Raw genomic sequence first — 16338 nt, forward strand, 5'->3', positions numbered from 1 at the left:
GAGGTCCCTCCGGGCTTGAAGAGGAAGTGCCTGCGGGGAGAGAGAAAGGGGGAAAGGGGTCAAAGGCCGGCGGAGGAGGCCCAGGTGTCGGTCGCTCTTCGGGATCTGAAGCTTCGGTGGATAAAAACAGTGGAAAAACCCTTCTTGCTGATATAGGGTGTAACAAGAAGGAAATGGGGTAAGTATTCAAATGAATCATTGAATTGTAAAAAGATTCTGGTGATGATTTTATTATTATTATTATTAATAATATAATAAAGACAAATTCCTTGTGTCACCAATCACACTTGGCCAATAAAGAATTCTACTCTATTCTATTCTGTTCTATTTTCTATATTCTATTTTTATTCTATTCTATTATGTATATTCTATTCTGTTCGGTTCTGTTTTCTATATTCTATTCTATTCTATGCTATTCTATTCTACTCTAGTATCTATATTCTATTCTCTATATTCTATATTCTATTCTATTCTATGCTATTCTATTCTACTCTAGTCTCTATATTCTATTCTCTATATTCTATTCTGCTCTGTTCCATTCTATTCCATTTTTAATTTTCTATTCTATTCTATTCTATTCTATTTTCTGTATTCTATTCTATTTTCTATTCTATTCTATTCTACTCTATTCTCTATATTCTATTCTGCTCTGTTCCATTCTATTCCATTTTTTATTTTCTATTCTATTCTATTTTCTATTCTATTCTATTCTACTCTATTCTCTATATTCTATTCTGCTCTGTTCTATTCTCTATATTCTATTCTTCTTGTTGTTACTACTACTACTACTACTACTACTACTACTACTACTACTACTACTACTACAGCTACATTCTTGCCTGGCTTCATCAAAGCTACTCCATTGGGGTCAGAAAACGAACAGTTACCTATTTGTCATTAAATCTTACTCAAATTTAGCCCTGATATTTTTTCAGAATGGAGCATAATTCTAAAGCACCGTATACTAATTATTATCCCGTTATTTGAAATACAGGTAGTCCTCGACGTTCAACAGTTTGTTTAGTGACCATTGGAAGCGACTTGTGACCGTTTTTTCCACACTTCACGACCGCCGCAGCATCCCTGTGGCCACATGATCAAATAATCAGATGCTTAGCAACCGATTCATCTTTGTGACTGTCACAGTCTGTCTTTGTGGGGGGTTGTTATATGATCCCAACCTTCTGTGGGAAAGTCAATGGGGAAGCCAGATTCGCTTAACGACTGTGTCCCTCATTTAATGACTGCAGTGACTCGCTTAACAGCCGCGGAAAGAAAGCTTGTAAAACAGAGGGAAACTCGCTTAACAACTACAGTGGTACCTCTACTTACAAACTTAATTTGTGCCATGACCAGGTTCTTCAGTAGAAAAGTTTGTAAGAAGAAGCAATTTTTCCCATAGGAATCAATGTAAAAGCAAATAATGCGTGTGATTGGGGAAATCACAGGGAGGGTGGAGGCCCTGTTTCCTCCCAGGAGATTCCTAGAGAGGCCCCACGGAACTTTCTCCCTGCCTTTTCTGGCTCCGTTTCTTCCCAGGATATTCCTAGAGAGGCCCCACGGAGGCTTCTCCCTGCCTTTTCCGGCTCCGTTTCTTCCCAGGATATTCCTAGAGAGGCCCCACGGAAGCTTCTCCCTGCCTTTTCCGGCTCCGTTTCTTCCCAGGAGATTCCTAGAGAAGCCCCACGGAGGCTTCTCCTCACCTTTTCCAGCCCCGTTTCCTCCCAGGAGATTCCTAGAGAGGCCCCACGGAGGCTTCTCCCTGCCTTTTCTGGCTCTGTTTCCTCCCAGGAGATTCCTAGAGAGGCCCCACGGAGGCTTCTCCCTGCCTTTTCTGGCCCTATTTCCTTCCAGGAGATACCTAGAGAGGCCCCACGGAGGCTTCTCCCCACCTTTTCCGGCCCTGTTTCCTCCCAGGAGATTCCTAGAGCAGCCCCACGGAAGCTTCTCTCCGCCTTTTCCGGTTACAGTTTCGGAGGCTCGGGTTTGTAAGTGGAAAATGGTTCTTGAGAAGAAGCAAAAAAATCTTGAACACCCGGTTCTTGTGTAGAAAAGTTTGTAAGTAGAGGCATTCTTACATCGAGGTACCACTGTATCTTGTTTAGCCTTGGAAATTTGGAACTCAATTGGAGTCGTAAATTTAACTTAATGCAATTTATTTGACGTAAAGTCGAGGACTACCTGTACAGTACGTTCTTCGAAGTTTCTCTTCCTAGGGAAACATAAAAACCAGGCAAAATACTGTGGAGGAGAATAAGCAGAGTGGTCAAAAGGAGAATAAACAGAGTGGTCATTTTCATTCTGTTCCTGTCACGCTTGGAAAACATCAGATTAGTTCGACTGAAATCCGCACCGATTAAAACAAAAATGAACCTCTGGGCCCATCGTCCAACGTCCTCTTAAAACGGCCAACTTTGTCTCCGGCGTTAGTGAAATGATCATCGGGAGGAAGCCAAAATGAGATGGCATGAATTAGCATATTAACGAGGGTGCCATTAATATGTACAGGACGGATTTTTTTCAATGTACCTAAATACCTCGCGGGACAGGAAATGGAAGGGAGGGAAATTAAGGCGGGATTAAATGAGACAGGAAGTTAGGGGAGGGAGCATCAGAGATGAGCAGGGTTTCGGCATGCAAGATTTAAAAATAATTAAAAAAAATAAATTATCGCGTTAAGCATCATCAACATACCCATCATTGTAAGCACCGTCATGTCGGGAAGCAGTAAGAATGTCCATCTCAATGAAGTTGTCTTGCAATGTCTCTAGGAATGTCTGCTTTGGTATGTTTCTATGTACATGTGGAAACACGAATGAAGGCAAGTGAGACATGCAGCTATGAAGCGTGACGCCCTCACCAAACCCAACCGTGGTTATCAGCGTGGCTGCGCGTGGAATCAGAATGACGGGGCCCATAACCGTCCATAGGCAACACAAAGGCCAGGCCGAAGCCATCGTTTTGAGTTGGAGACATTTGGCCTGCCACAAGCAGAATAGTACTGTGGGAATCGGGGAGGGGTGGTTGCAGGAGAGAGAGGAAAGATAGTAGCCACAAATTAATTCCTTTCGGAGGTTCAAGGTCATCTTTTGCTCAGCACCAGCTGGAAGTACAGGGGAAGGATCGTGGGCATTGAGAGAACCGGAGTGGTCCATGTGATGAACTTATGGGAGCAGGGACAAGGGATGAATCTTAATCTGGATGGAGGAAAACTTAGCATCGGTTTGACGACAGTAAGTAACCATGATGGCTCCGTTAATGAATTGGAACTTGGAAGAAGGCCAAGGTTTGGCCTCTGATTTATTTCTCGGATGTTAATTGGAACGCTGACCATAGAGATATATACAGTGCTGGAGAAGGGCCCAGAAAAAATGACTTGTGGTGGCTTATTGGCCAGCAGTCAAATCAGAGGACAAGGAGGAGAAAATAAGGACCAGCATCAAGGCAACCTGAGAGCTCCAAGGGGGAAGAGGGAGAAACAGGCAGATCCTGTGCCATCTGTCAGCCTTTAGACTGATCCATCCATCCATCCATCCATCCATCCATCCATCCATCCATCCATCCATCCATCCATCCATCACCTCTCTCTATTATCTATCTATCTATCTATCTGTCTGTCTGTCTGTCTGTCCGTCCGTCCATCCCCTCTCTCTATTATCTATCTATCTATCTATCTATCTATCTATCTATCTATCTATCTATCTATCTATCTATCTATCCATCACCTCTCTCTATTATCTATCTATCTATCTATCTGTCTGTCTGTCTGTCTGTCTGTCTGTCTGTCTGTCCGTCCGTCCATCACCTCTCTCTATTATCTATTATCTATCTATCTATCTATCTATCTATCTATCTATCTATCTATCTATCCATCCATCCATCCATCCATCCATCCATCCATCCATCCATCCATCCCCTCTCTCTATTATCTGTCTGTCTGTCTGTCTGTCTGTCTGTCTGTCTGTCTGTCTGTCTGTCTGTCTGTCTGTCTGTCTGTCTATCTATCTATCTATCTATCTATCTATCTATCTATCTATCTATCTTCTCTCTCTCTCTCTCTCTCCCTATCTTTGAGAGAGAAACTTTTCTGCCTGGGCATTCCTAATAAAGGAATCATTGTTTTATCTACGGAGGGCTTGTTGTGTTTGGGGAACTGGGTCAGAACCCCTCCCATGCAGGAAATATAGGCATCACAACAGGGATATTCCAATGAAAAAGCTGGTTGGCCTTCAAATAGGTGGTCTAATTCGTTTATTGACCAAAGTTAACAACGACAGCGAACAAAGCGACTTTCACCCTTCGTGGCCGTTTGCAGCATTCACAATCAAAATTCAAACACTTGGCAACTGACCTGTACTTATGGCGGTTGCAGTATCCCGGGGTCACATGATCCTCAAGCAAAGTCAATAGGGAAGCCACATTCACTTCGCAGGGGCCTTATTAATTTAACCACCGCAGGGAGCGGCTGAACAAATGTTGCAAAACGTAGTCCAAACTCACTTAAATAACGCCTCGCTTAGCAACCAAAATGTTGGGCTCCATTGTGGCTATCGGTCAAGGCCTACAAGTGGCGGATTCCTGATTTTGCTGTTACCAGGGCACTGTGCACGCAGCTTTAATTCTTCTGCGGGCAAGCGTGCACATCTCAGTGAGATTTTGCTTCTGAGCATGTTATTTGCTATTACAGTGATCCCCCGGTTATTGCGTCCCCGACCATTGCGAACAGGGTAATTTGCGATTTTTGAACCCGGAAGTCAAAACACCATCTGCGCATGCGTGCCCTTTTTTCTATGGGCACGCATGCGTAGATGGCGCCGGGCAGATCAGCTGCTGGGCGGCTTCCCTGGGTCTTCCCCCTCTTGCTGGCGGGAGGGCGAAGCCCCCCCCAGCACCCGCTCGCCCGCCCTTCGCCTGGGAAGTTCGCCAGGAGTCAGCGGAGAACGGCGCGCCTGTTTTTAAACGATCGGAGCCGGCCGGCTCCGATCGTTTTAAAGCAGGCGCGCCGTTCTCCGCTGACTCCTAAAGCGGGGAAGTTCGCTAGGAGTCAGCGGAGAACGGCGCGCCTGTTTTAAAACGATTGGAGCCGGCCGGCTCCGATCGTTTTAAAGCAGGCACGCCGTTCTCCGCTGACTCCTAAAGCGGGGAAGTTCGCCAGGAGTCAGCGGAGAACGGCGCGCCTGTTTTAAAACGATCGGAGCTTTCCAATGAGTCCCGAAGACAAACGTCAAACTTCCGCGTTTGTCTTCGGGACTCATTGGAAAGCCGTGCGGGTGTTTTAAAACGTCGCCGCCGACATGGGGGGCTTGCTAGCACCCCCCCAAACCCGGGTTGGGGGTTCGGGGGGGTGCTAGCGAGCCCCCCATGTCGGCGGCGACGTTTTAAAACACCCGCGCGGCTTTCCAATGAGTCCCGAAGACAAACGCGGAAGTTTGACGTTTGTCTTCGGGACTCATTGGAAAGCCGCGCGGGTGTTTTAAAACGTCGCCGCCGACATGGGGGGCTTGCTAGCACCCCCCCAAACCCGGGTTGGGGGTTCGGGGGGGTGCTAGCGAGCCCCCCATGTCGGCGGCGACGTTTTAAAACAGCCGCGTCGCCCCCAATCTTCGGCTCCTCACTAGCGCTGCGGAAGTTAAAAACACCATCTGCACATGCGCAGATGGTGTTTTTACTTCCGCAGCACTACTTCGCGAAAACCCGCTCGTTGCGGGGGGTCCTGGAACGGAACCCTCGCAACGAGCGGGGGATCACTGTATTTTGTTATTTGCAAAATAATTGCCAAAATCTCACATGTGCACGCATGCATTCGCATGCGCAGGAAGCAAAATCTTGCAAGGGGATGCACGCACATGTGATATTTTGGCGATTTTTTTTTGCTTCTGCGCATTTGCAGAAGCAAAAAATCACTGCAATCTCTCTTGCGCACACTTCCCTACGCAAGATTTTACATCTTGCGCACGTAAGAGCATTCATGCGCACGTGATATTTCAGCAATTATTTTTGCTTCCATGCTTATCGAGAAGCAAAAAACTACTGGAATCTGTCTTGCGCCACTTTCCCCCATAAGATTTTACATCCTGCACACGTGAGATTTCGGCAATTATTTTTGCTTCCGCGCATGTGCAGAAGCAAAAAATCACTGGAATTCCCTCTTGCACACACTTCCCCCCACAAGATTTTACATCCTGCGCATGTGAGATTTCGGCAATTATTTTTGCTTCCGCGCATGTGCAGAAGCCAAACATCGCTGAAATCTCTTCTGCATGCGCAGAAGCAAAACCGCATTGGGCCACGCACATTTATTTATTTATTTATTTAATTTATTTTATTCATTCATTCATTCATTCATTCATTCATTCATTCATTCATTCATTCATTCATTCATTTATTGGATTTGTATGCCGCCCCTCTCCATGGACTCAGGGCGGCTAACAACAGTGGTAAAAAGAGCATGTGACAATCCAATACTAAAACGGCTAAAAACCCTTGTTATAAAACCAATCACACATACAAACATACCATGAATAAATTGTAGAAGCCTAGGGGAAAAGATTATCTCAGTTCCCCCATGCCTGACGGCAAAGGTGGGTTTTGAGGAGCACATGACCACAGCAAAAGTGAAGCTACATGGACAGCTCAATTTTCGCTACTGGTACGCCATCCTTATCCATACCGGTAGTCACTTGATACTGAGAGCTACCTGTAGTTGTTAATACAGATTGCTAACCTTGGTACTACCTGAAGGAGAGTTGATGATCACACCGAGAGTAAGATCCCTGACAACACGAAACAAGGTTAATCGGGAATTTTCAGATATTCAGACAGCTGTGTTGAGATTAGTATCAAAAATGATAAGAAAGGGACAAACGGCAATCAGATTTCTGACCTTCAGCAGAAGGAGTTTACCGCTATCTAGGAATACAACTTCATCTATGGGCAAATATTTATTTTTATTTCATAAGTGCCTTCAGGTTTAATATCTTTGATGCCAACCCAGGAATCCCAGCAGCTTTAGACTTGGGTTTTTCTGTTCGACTGGACATCTTAATTTCGTCCACTTTCACTGTGGGACTATGAAGGCTCTAGTAAGGACAACGAATATGCCAATCAAAACACATCAAAGGAACGGTACCTTCGATGATAGAAACATAGAAGATTGACGGCAGAAAAAGACCTCCTGGTCCATCTAGTCTGCCCTGATACTATTTCCTGTATTTTATCTTAGGATGGATCTATGTTTATCCCAGGCATGTTTAAAATCAGTTCCTGTGGATTTACCAACCACGTCTGCTGGAAGTTTGTTCCAAGCATCTACTCCTCTTTCAGTAAAATAATATTTTCTCGCATTGCTTCTGATCTTTCCCCCAGCTAACCTCAGATTGTGGCCCCCTTGTTCTTGTGTTAAAAACACTTCTCTCCTGAACCTTATTCAACCCTTTGACATATTTAAATGTTTCGATCATGTCCCCCCTTTTCCCTTCTGTCCTTCAGATTATACAGATTGAGTTCATGAAGTCTTTCCTGATAAGTTTTATGCTTAGGACCTTCCACCATTTTTGTAGTCCGTCTTTGGACCCGTTCAATTTGATCAATGTCTTATTGTAGGTGAGGTCTCCAGAACTGGAGACAGTATTTTTCCAAATGTGGTCTCACCAGCGCTCTATACAGCGGGATCACAATCTTCCTCTTCCTGCTTGTTATACCTCTAGCTATGCAGCCAAGCATCCTACTTGCTTTTCCTACCGCCTGACCGCACTGTTAAAATTCGCTTAACAAATGCCTCACTTCTCCAACATCTTTTTTGAAGAACCGAAGAAGCTTCTTGGGAAGAGAAGCGAAACATCTTCAAGGAAAAACCCAAGGAAGTGCAGATGCTTTTTGAAAAAAGTACCTTTGGGACAACCGTGACCTATACAGTGATCCCTCGAGTTTCGCGATCTCGATGTTCGCTAAACGCTATATCGCGAGTTTTCAACCCGGAAGTAAACAACACCATCTGCGCATGCGTGGCCTTTTTTTCTATGGCCACGCATGCGTAGATGGTGGAGTTTCCCCACCGGGCTGAGCGGCTTCCCCTGGGTCTTCCCCCTCTTGCCCCGGTAAGTGGCGCGAGCAAAGGTGTGGGCGCGCGCGCGGGGCCCGCTTCCCAGCTGGGAAGCAACAACACCAACCGGGTGGGTGGGGGAAGCCCCGGCGGCGCGCGCGCGAGGCCCGCTTCCCAGCTGGGAAGCAACAGCACTAACCGGGTGGGTGGGGGAAGCCCCTGCGGCGCGCGCGCGAGGCCCGCTTCCCAGCTGGGAAGCAACAACACTAACCGGGTGGGTGGGGGAAGCCCCGGCGGCGCGCGCGCGAGGCCCGCTTCCCAGCTGGGAAGCAACAACACTAACCGGGTGGGTGGGGGAAGCCCCTGCGGCGCGCGCGCGAGGCCCGCTTCCCAGCTGGGAAGCAACAACACTAACCGGGTGGGTGGGGGAAGCCCCGGCGGCGCGCGCGCGAGGCCCGCTTCCCAGCTGGGAAGCAACAACACTAACCGGGTGGGTGGGGGAAGCCCCGGCGGCGCGCGCGCGAGGCCCGCTTCCCAGCTGGGAAGCAACAACACTAACCGGGTGGGTGGGGGAAGCCCCGGCGGCGCGCGCGCGAGGCCCGCTTCCCAGCTGGGAAGCAACAGCACTAACCGGGTGGGTGGGGGAAGCCCCTGCGGCGCGCGCGCGAGGCCCGCTTCCCAGCTGGGAAGCAACAACACTAACCGGGTGGGTGGGGGAAGCCCCGGCGGCGCGCGCGCGAGGCCCGCTTCCCAGCTGGGAAGCAACAGCACTAACCGGGTGGGTGGGGGAAGCCCCTGCGGCGCGCGCGCGAGGCCCGCTTCCCAGCTGGGAAGCAACAACACTAACCGGGTGGGTGGGGGAAGCCCCGGCGGCGCGCGCGCGAGGCCCGCTTCCCAGCTGGGAAGCAACAACACTAACCGGGTGGGTGGGGGAAGCCCCGGCGGCGCGCGCGCGAGGCCCGCTTCCCAGCTGGGAAGCAACAACACTAACCGGGTGGGTGGGGGAAGCCCCGGCGGCGCGCGCGCGAGGCCCGCTTCCCAGCTGGGAAGCAACAACACTAACCGGGTGGGTGGGGGAAGCCCCGGCGGCGCGCGCGCGAGGCCCGCTTCCCAGCTGGGAAGCAACAACACTAACCGGGTGGGTGGGGGAAGCCCCGGCGGCGCGCGCGCGAGGCCCGCTTCCCAGCTGGGAAGCAACAACACTAACCGGGTGGGTGGGGGAAGCCCCGGCGGCGCACGCGCGGATAAGCGGCAGCAGCGAGGCGGCGGGGAAACCCCAATCTTCGGCTCCTCGCTGCTGCGGTGGAAGTAAAAACACCATCTGCGCATGCGCAGATGGTGTTTTTACTTCCGCACCGCTACTTCGCGAAAAATCGATCATCGCGAGGGGTCCTGGAACGGAACCCTCGCGATGATCGAGGGACCACTGTAGAACTGAGAACCTCTGCAGACATTCAATAGACATGAATTAGAAATAATTCATAACTAAGAGATGGGGTGACACAGTGGTTAGAGTGAAGCACTGAAGGCTACTATATTTTTTCAGAATATAAGACGCACCAGAGTATAAGAGGCACCTTAATTTGGGGGGGGGGGATAGGGAAAAGAATCCACTTACCAGGTATTCATCTGGCTAGCGCCCTTAGTCTGGTCAGCTTCAGCACATTATTTTATCCCCTTGTTAGGGGTTTAAAAAAACTTTATTCAGAGAGAGTAACAATGAAAGAGCTTGCAAGCCAGTAAGAGCTGGGAACATTGTTAGCACCTGGTTAGTGCTGGAAAGAAACATTTGGAGCAAGTTAGAGCAATGAAAAAAACCTGCAAAGACTTAGGGCTTGGAAAACATTCTTTGCAAAGAGTAACAATGAAAGAACCTGCAAGCTAGTAAGAACTGGGAATATTGTTAGCACCTGGTTAGGGCTGGAAAGAAACATTCAGAGCAAGTAGAGCAATGAAAAAAAAACCTGCAAAAAATTAGAGCTTGGAAAACATTCTTCGCAAAGAGTAACAATGAAAGAGCTTGCAAGCTAGTGAGAACTGGGAATGTTGTTAGCACCTGGTTAGGGCTGGAAAGAAACATTCAGAGCAAGTTAGAGCAATGAAAAAAAACTACAAAGACTTAGGGCTTGAAAAACATTATTTGCAGAAAGTAACAATGAAAGAGCTTGCAAACCGGTAAGAACTGGGATCATCGTTAGCACCTGGTCAGGGCTAGAAAGAAACATTTGGAGCAAGTTTGAGCAATGAAAAAAAACCTGCAAAGACTTAGGGCTTGGAAAACATTCTTCGCAAAGAGTAACAATGAAAGAACCTGCAAGGTAAGAGCTGAGAAGATCGTTAGCACCTAGTTAGGGCTGGGGAAAAAAAGCTTTGAAAAAAGCTACATTCAGAGTATAAGATGCGCTTGAATTTTCAGCCTCATTTAGGGAGGAAAAAGGTGTGTCTTATAGTCTGAAAAATATGGTATTTCAGCTAACTGCTAGTTGCAGTTCAGCAGTTCAAATCTCACCACTGGCTCAAGGTTGACTCAGCCTTCCATCCTCCCGAGTTGGGTCAAATGAGGGCCCAGATTGTTGGGGACAAGAGGTTGATTCTGTAAACTGCTTAGAGAGGGCTATAAAAGCACCATGAAGCGGTATATAAGTCTAAATGCTATTGCCATTGCTAAATACAGAGCTTGACAAACACTAAAATCAAAGCTAGCTGTTGTTTTGCCTTCACATTGCCTAAGAACGCAGACAAAACCATCTGCCAAAATGGAAGAGGAATTTTTGATGGATAAACTGCCAAGGGGCCTAGCAGGAAGGACACAAATGGGAATTTATCAGTAGTTTAAGAATCCTTGTCGCCTTGTTTGTTGCTGCTGTTTCCAAAATGAAATTGTGCAATTTGGCAGGCACTCGCGATATTAAAAAAATGAGATATGTGATTCTCAGTGATGCAACCTTCATGCAACTGTCAATAATGAAACCAAGACAAGGAAGTGAGGTTAGAGAGCGAAAGAACCGGTGGGGGAAAAAATGCAAAACGCAGAAAGAAGGAGAGAAGCAATTTGGAAAAAAAATACTAGGTTTTCTTTTTTAATTATTTATTCTTGAGAAGTATAATCTTTCAGCAGGATCTGGTATTTCTGGAAAAAGTTTTCCAAAGTGGGGGAAAAATATGGGATCTTGGGTGAAAATCCTAGTGAATTTGAAACTTCATTGTGTGAATGATGAAAATGTTACTAGACTGGTCGGGAGAGGCACGGTGAGGCTTGAAGATGGAGGGGTTTTGTGTGTGAATTTATCTTGTCTTCAACAGAGGTCTCCTGGCGTGGTTTTGAAGGGGTGTTTTTTTGTACAGCGTTGTGAACCTAAGAACCTAAGAAGAGCCCTGCTGAATCAGGCCAAAGACCATCGAGTCCAGCATTCTGTGTCACACAGTGGCCCACCAATTGTCCATGGAGATCTTGAGCAGAAAGAGAAGGCAAGACCCTCCCTTTCCCCTGAACCCCAACAAATGGTACCCAAGGGAATCCTGCCTGCCTCAACCAACATAGAGGCGGCACATGAACATCCGTTTCAATAACCACCGATACACTTGCCATCCATGAATCTGTCTAATCCTGCCTTGAAGCTATCCAGGCTGACAGCTGTCACGACCTCTTCTGGAAGTGAATTCCATAAACCAAGGACCCTCTGGGTGAAGAAATATTTCCCTTGATTTGTCCTCACTTTCTTACCTATGAGCTTTAGGGAGGGGGCCCTGGTCCTAGTATTGTGTGATAGAGAAAATAATTTTTCTCTATCCACCTTTTCTATCCCATGCATGATTTTATACACTTCGATCCAGTCACCCCTTAAACGCCGTCTTTCAAGGCTGAAGAGACCAAGGCGTTTCATAAGGGAGGTGCTCCTTTATGTTGTGAAATTTTAATTGTTTTTACATTTGTCTTTTCGCTGTTTGTCGGTTGCCCCAAGTTGTTTTATTGGTTGAGATGGGCTGACGCACATGAGCAAACAAGTGGGAGGGAGGGAGGGAAAGAAGATGGAAGGAAGGAGAGTAGGAAGGAAGGTAAAAGAGAAAGAAAGACAGAAAGAAAGAAGAGGAAGGAAGAGAGCAAAAGGGAGGGAGGGAAGAAAAGAGAGTAAAGGGAGGAAGGGATGGAAAGAAGGAAGGAAAAGAAAGGGTGAGAGGAAAATTCTTGGATGTCTTGTTGGAATCAGCTGAGTGACAGAACTGTCCAAGGTCCTGAACTGTCCATCTTATGAGGCTACCTACAAATTAACAGCTGAATTCTGCCACGTAATTTTAAGAGATTGGAAGACCACCCCATACAGTATATTATTTCAGTCTGCTAGGAGAAAAATGGCAACATTGACTTATGAAATGGCAAAAAAACCAAATTTGGATCTGTCACCCGGACAATCAGCCCAGTGGGCATGCATGCACACATCAGCATGAGATTTGACTTCTGTGCATGCGCAGCAAGCAAAGTCTCACATGAGAATGTGCGTGCAAGTGACATTTTGTCAAGTTTCGTCGATATTTTTGCTTCCGCATATATACAGAAGCAAAATATAATTGGCGAAAATTGCCCTCTCCAGGTTCCAAGGAAGCCTTTGGAGCTTGGGGAAGTTGAAAAACGGGCCTTTCGCCCCACCAGAAGTTGGAAAATGGTTCCTGTCCTCCAGAGGGCCTTCGGGGAGGCAGGGGAGGCAATTTTCATCCTCCCCAGGCATTGAATTATGGTTGTGGGCACTCACGCAGGTGCGATACTGTGTCCATACGTGCTTTCGACACCCAAGGGAAAAAAGGTTGGCCATCACTGGACTAGAAGATTTCCAAGGTCCCTTCCAACTCTGTTATGTCCTATCATTATCCCAGGATGTCGCATTAGATGGCTCATGGACTCTACATAAGCTTGTGTTTGTTTGGGGAACAAAAACACAACACGTTCTACCAGATTACATAACCGATGGCCGTCATAAACACTAGCTACAACATGCAATTATCCACAGCCAGGATGAGGGAAGAGCGATGGGGCCGAGAAACGCCAGGGAGGGAAGCTTAGGATGGGAAACACTCCTCATTGACTGATGTAAGCCTTCTGCAGAACAGCCTGCCTTGCTCGAGCGATATTTTAATAAGAGTGAAATCACAGCCGGCAAACCGTCCTCGGTGATTATTTCTTTAACAAGATTGGACTTTCTCCTGGGCAGTCCACTCCAATTACACTCCTTCCCATCTGCCCTGCCCGGAAAAGTAAATCTTTTCAATAGATCGACCCAGTCCAGTTTCTTAAATAGGATATTGATTGATGCCGCTTTGGGGGTGGTGATGGTGGATGAAACTATACGAACGGACGTCGGCGGCTCCCTTTTTAAATTAATTCCACTCGCGTCCATTTTAAACGGGGCAAAATGGCCTTACAAGCTCCCCCTAATGTCAACGATGTTTTTAAGCAGCAGGAGACAACAGAGGAAATATTTTTTTCCCCTTTCCCCCCACCCCCTCTTCTTTTCTCTCTCTTCATCCAGTGCTAGAAATTGGTTGAAAAATAAACTACTGGCAGTGCTTTGCTTACCATTGTAAAATTCAGCCCCAAATTTTTGGGGTGAAGCGAGTCAGCGAAGTGAATTTTGACCTATTGGCAGTGAGGGGCTCCTACGGGTACAGTCAGGTACACAGTATTGCTAGGTGCATGCTGATTATTATTATTATTATTATTATTATTATTATTATTATTATTATTATTTATTGGATTTGTATGTCGCCCCTCTCCGCAGACTCGGGGCGGCTAACAACAGCAGTAAAACAGTACAACAAAATCCAATACTAAAAAACAGTTAAAAACCCATTATATAAAAACCAATCATACATACAAACATACCATACATAAAATTGTGAAGGCCTAGGGGGAAAGTGTATCTTAGTTCCCCCATGCTTGGCAGCAGAGGTAGGTTTTAAGCAGCTTACGAAAGGCAAGGAGGGTGGGGGCAATTCTAATCTCTGGGGGGAGTTGGTTCCAGAGGGTCGGGGCCGCCACAGAGAAGGCTCTTCCTCTGGGTCCCGCCAAGCGACATTGTTTGGTTGACGGGACCCGGAGAAGATCCACTTTGTGGGACCTAACTGGTCGCTGGGATTCGTGTGGCAGAAGGCGGTCCCTGAGATATTCTGGCCCGGTGCCATGAAGGGCTTTATAGGTCATAACCAACACTTTGAATTGTGATCGGACACTGATCGGCAACCAATGATGACATCACTTTCTGGGGCCACCATCTATTATTTTATTTTATTTTTAATTTTTTCCCCCTTCTGGGCTCTGGGCATGTTTTGACGCGGGCAATGAGAAAATTGAGCAGCATTATATAAAATCAACTGTCTTCAATGGGGATTTTAATACTCTGACGACATTAGTAGAGGACTAACGAAAGCTTAGTTAATTTTAGCAGTTTTTAAATATTATTATTATTATTATTATTATTATTATTATTATTATTATTATTATTAAATTAGATTTGTATGCCACCCCTCTCCGTAGACTCAGGGCGGCTCACAGCAATAATAAAAAACAATGTACAACAAATCTAATATTTAAAAATATCTAAACCCCCCTTATTTTAAAAGCAAGACATACACACAAATATACCATGGATAAACTATATAGGTTTGGGGGAGATGTTTCAATTCCTCCATGTCTGACGGCAGAGGTGGGTTTTAAGGAGTTTATGAAAGGCAAGGAGGGTGGGGACAATCCTAATCTCCGGAGGGAGCTGGTTCCAGAGGGTTGGGGCCGCCACAGAGAAGGCTCTTCCCCTGGGTCCCACCAGACAACATTGTTTAGTCGATGGGACCCGGAGAAGGCCAACTCTGTGGGACCTAACTGGTCGCTGGGATTCGTGCGGCAGATACAACCTCTGTTGGGAGAATTGGCGCTAGACATATGGTTGGGAGTCACCACAACACGAGGAAATGTATTAAGGGGTCGCGGCATCAGAAAGGTTGAGGACCACTGACTCTAAAGGATGTGTGCCTGCACTAGCACAGGCATACACACCCATACCCATTCCTACCCACCCCATGCATGCGCATCGCCTGCGCTTCCGCTGTGCACAATCCCTCCCTGCGCATGCACACAGGCCTTGCTGAAGCCTAAAACGGAGAAAATACGGTCAAATGGGTAAACCTGGGGCTTCAGGAAAGCTTCATGAAGCCTCTGGAGTGCCAAAAAAAGCACAATGGGCAAACGGGAAGTCCATTTTCTGAACTTCTGGTTTGCCCATTGGGTGGTTGTTCACATACTGGAGCCTTCAGAGAAGCTTCCTGAAGCCCCGGAGTGCCAAAAATAGTACAACGGGCAAAACGGAAGTCCATTTTCCAAACTTCCGGTTTGCCCTTTGGGCAGTTTTTTGTACTCTGGAGTTTAGTTTAATTTAGTTTAGTTTATTTAGATTTGTATGCCGCCCCTCTCCGAAGACTCGGGGCGGCTAACAGCAATAAAAAACAATGTAACAAATCTAATATTAAAAAGTAATCTAAAAAACCCTGATTTAAGAGACCAATCATACCAACAAACATACCATATATAAATTCTATAAGTCTAGGGGGAAGGGAGAAAAAATTTTCAATTCCCCCATGCCTGATGACAGAGGTGGGTTTTAAGGTGCTTGCGAAAGGCAAGGAGGATGGGGGCAACTGTGATATCTGGGGGGAGCTGGTTCCAGAGGGTTGGGGCCGCCACAGAGAAGGCTTTTCTCCTGGGTCCCGCCAAATGACATTGTTTAGTCGACGGGACCCGGAGAAGGCCAACTCTGTGGGACCTAACCGGTCACTGGGATTCGTGCGGCAGAAGGCGGTCCCAGAGATATTCTGATCCGGTGCCATGAAGCGCTTTATAGGTCATAACCAACACTTTGAATTGTGACCAGAAACTGATCGGCAACCAATGAGGCTTTAGGGAAGCTTCCTTGAAGCCTCCAGAGGGCAAAATGGCCTTTCCCAGGGCCGAAAATCAGGTGGCGAGGTCGCAAAATGGGATCCATAGAAACTCCCACCCCCCAGATACTGCAAGTGCCATGAATACGAACCAAGCGTCTAAATTTTGATCACGTGACCAACGACAGTGTGAAAAAAACCTCGCGAGTCAGTGCCGTTGTAACATTGAATGGCCCATTAAGTAAACCTTGTCGTTAGACAAGGAGCCGCTGTATTTCAAAAATTTAACCAGGGAGCAATCGGAAGCTCAGGGGGATGATGACGGGCCATGCCAAATGGATTATGGATGAGGAGTTCTGCATAGCGATGGTGACACT

At 47.0% G+C, this 16338-nt stretch overlaps 1 protein-coding gene across 1 annotated transcript in view; it reads right to left on the reverse strand.

Annotated features, from left to right (window-relative positions):
• Positions 1-16338, reverse strand: part of TENM4 (teneurin transmembrane protein 4) — a 291782-nt gene that overhangs the window by 115998 nt on the left and 159446 nt on the right. Inside the window, exons 6-7 of the mRNA XM_070751518.1 lie at positions 2695-2793; positions 1-30 (exon numbers count right to left, since the gene is read on the reverse strand). The exon at positions 1-30 is cut by the window's left edge and continues 206 nt beyond it. Of these exons, the coding sequence (XP_070607619.1) occupies positions 1-30; positions 2695-2793 (129 nt within the window). The remainder of the gene's footprint in view (positions 31-2694; positions 2794-16338) is intronic.

This window comes from Erythrolamprus reginae, chromosome 4 (genome assembly GCF_031021105.1).
Source record: "Erythrolamprus reginae isolate rEryReg1 chromosome 4, rEryReg1.hap1, whole genome shotgun sequence".
Lineage (NCBI taxonomy): Eukaryota > Metazoa > Chordata > Lepidosauria > Squamata > Dipsadidae > Erythrolamprus > Erythrolamprus reginae.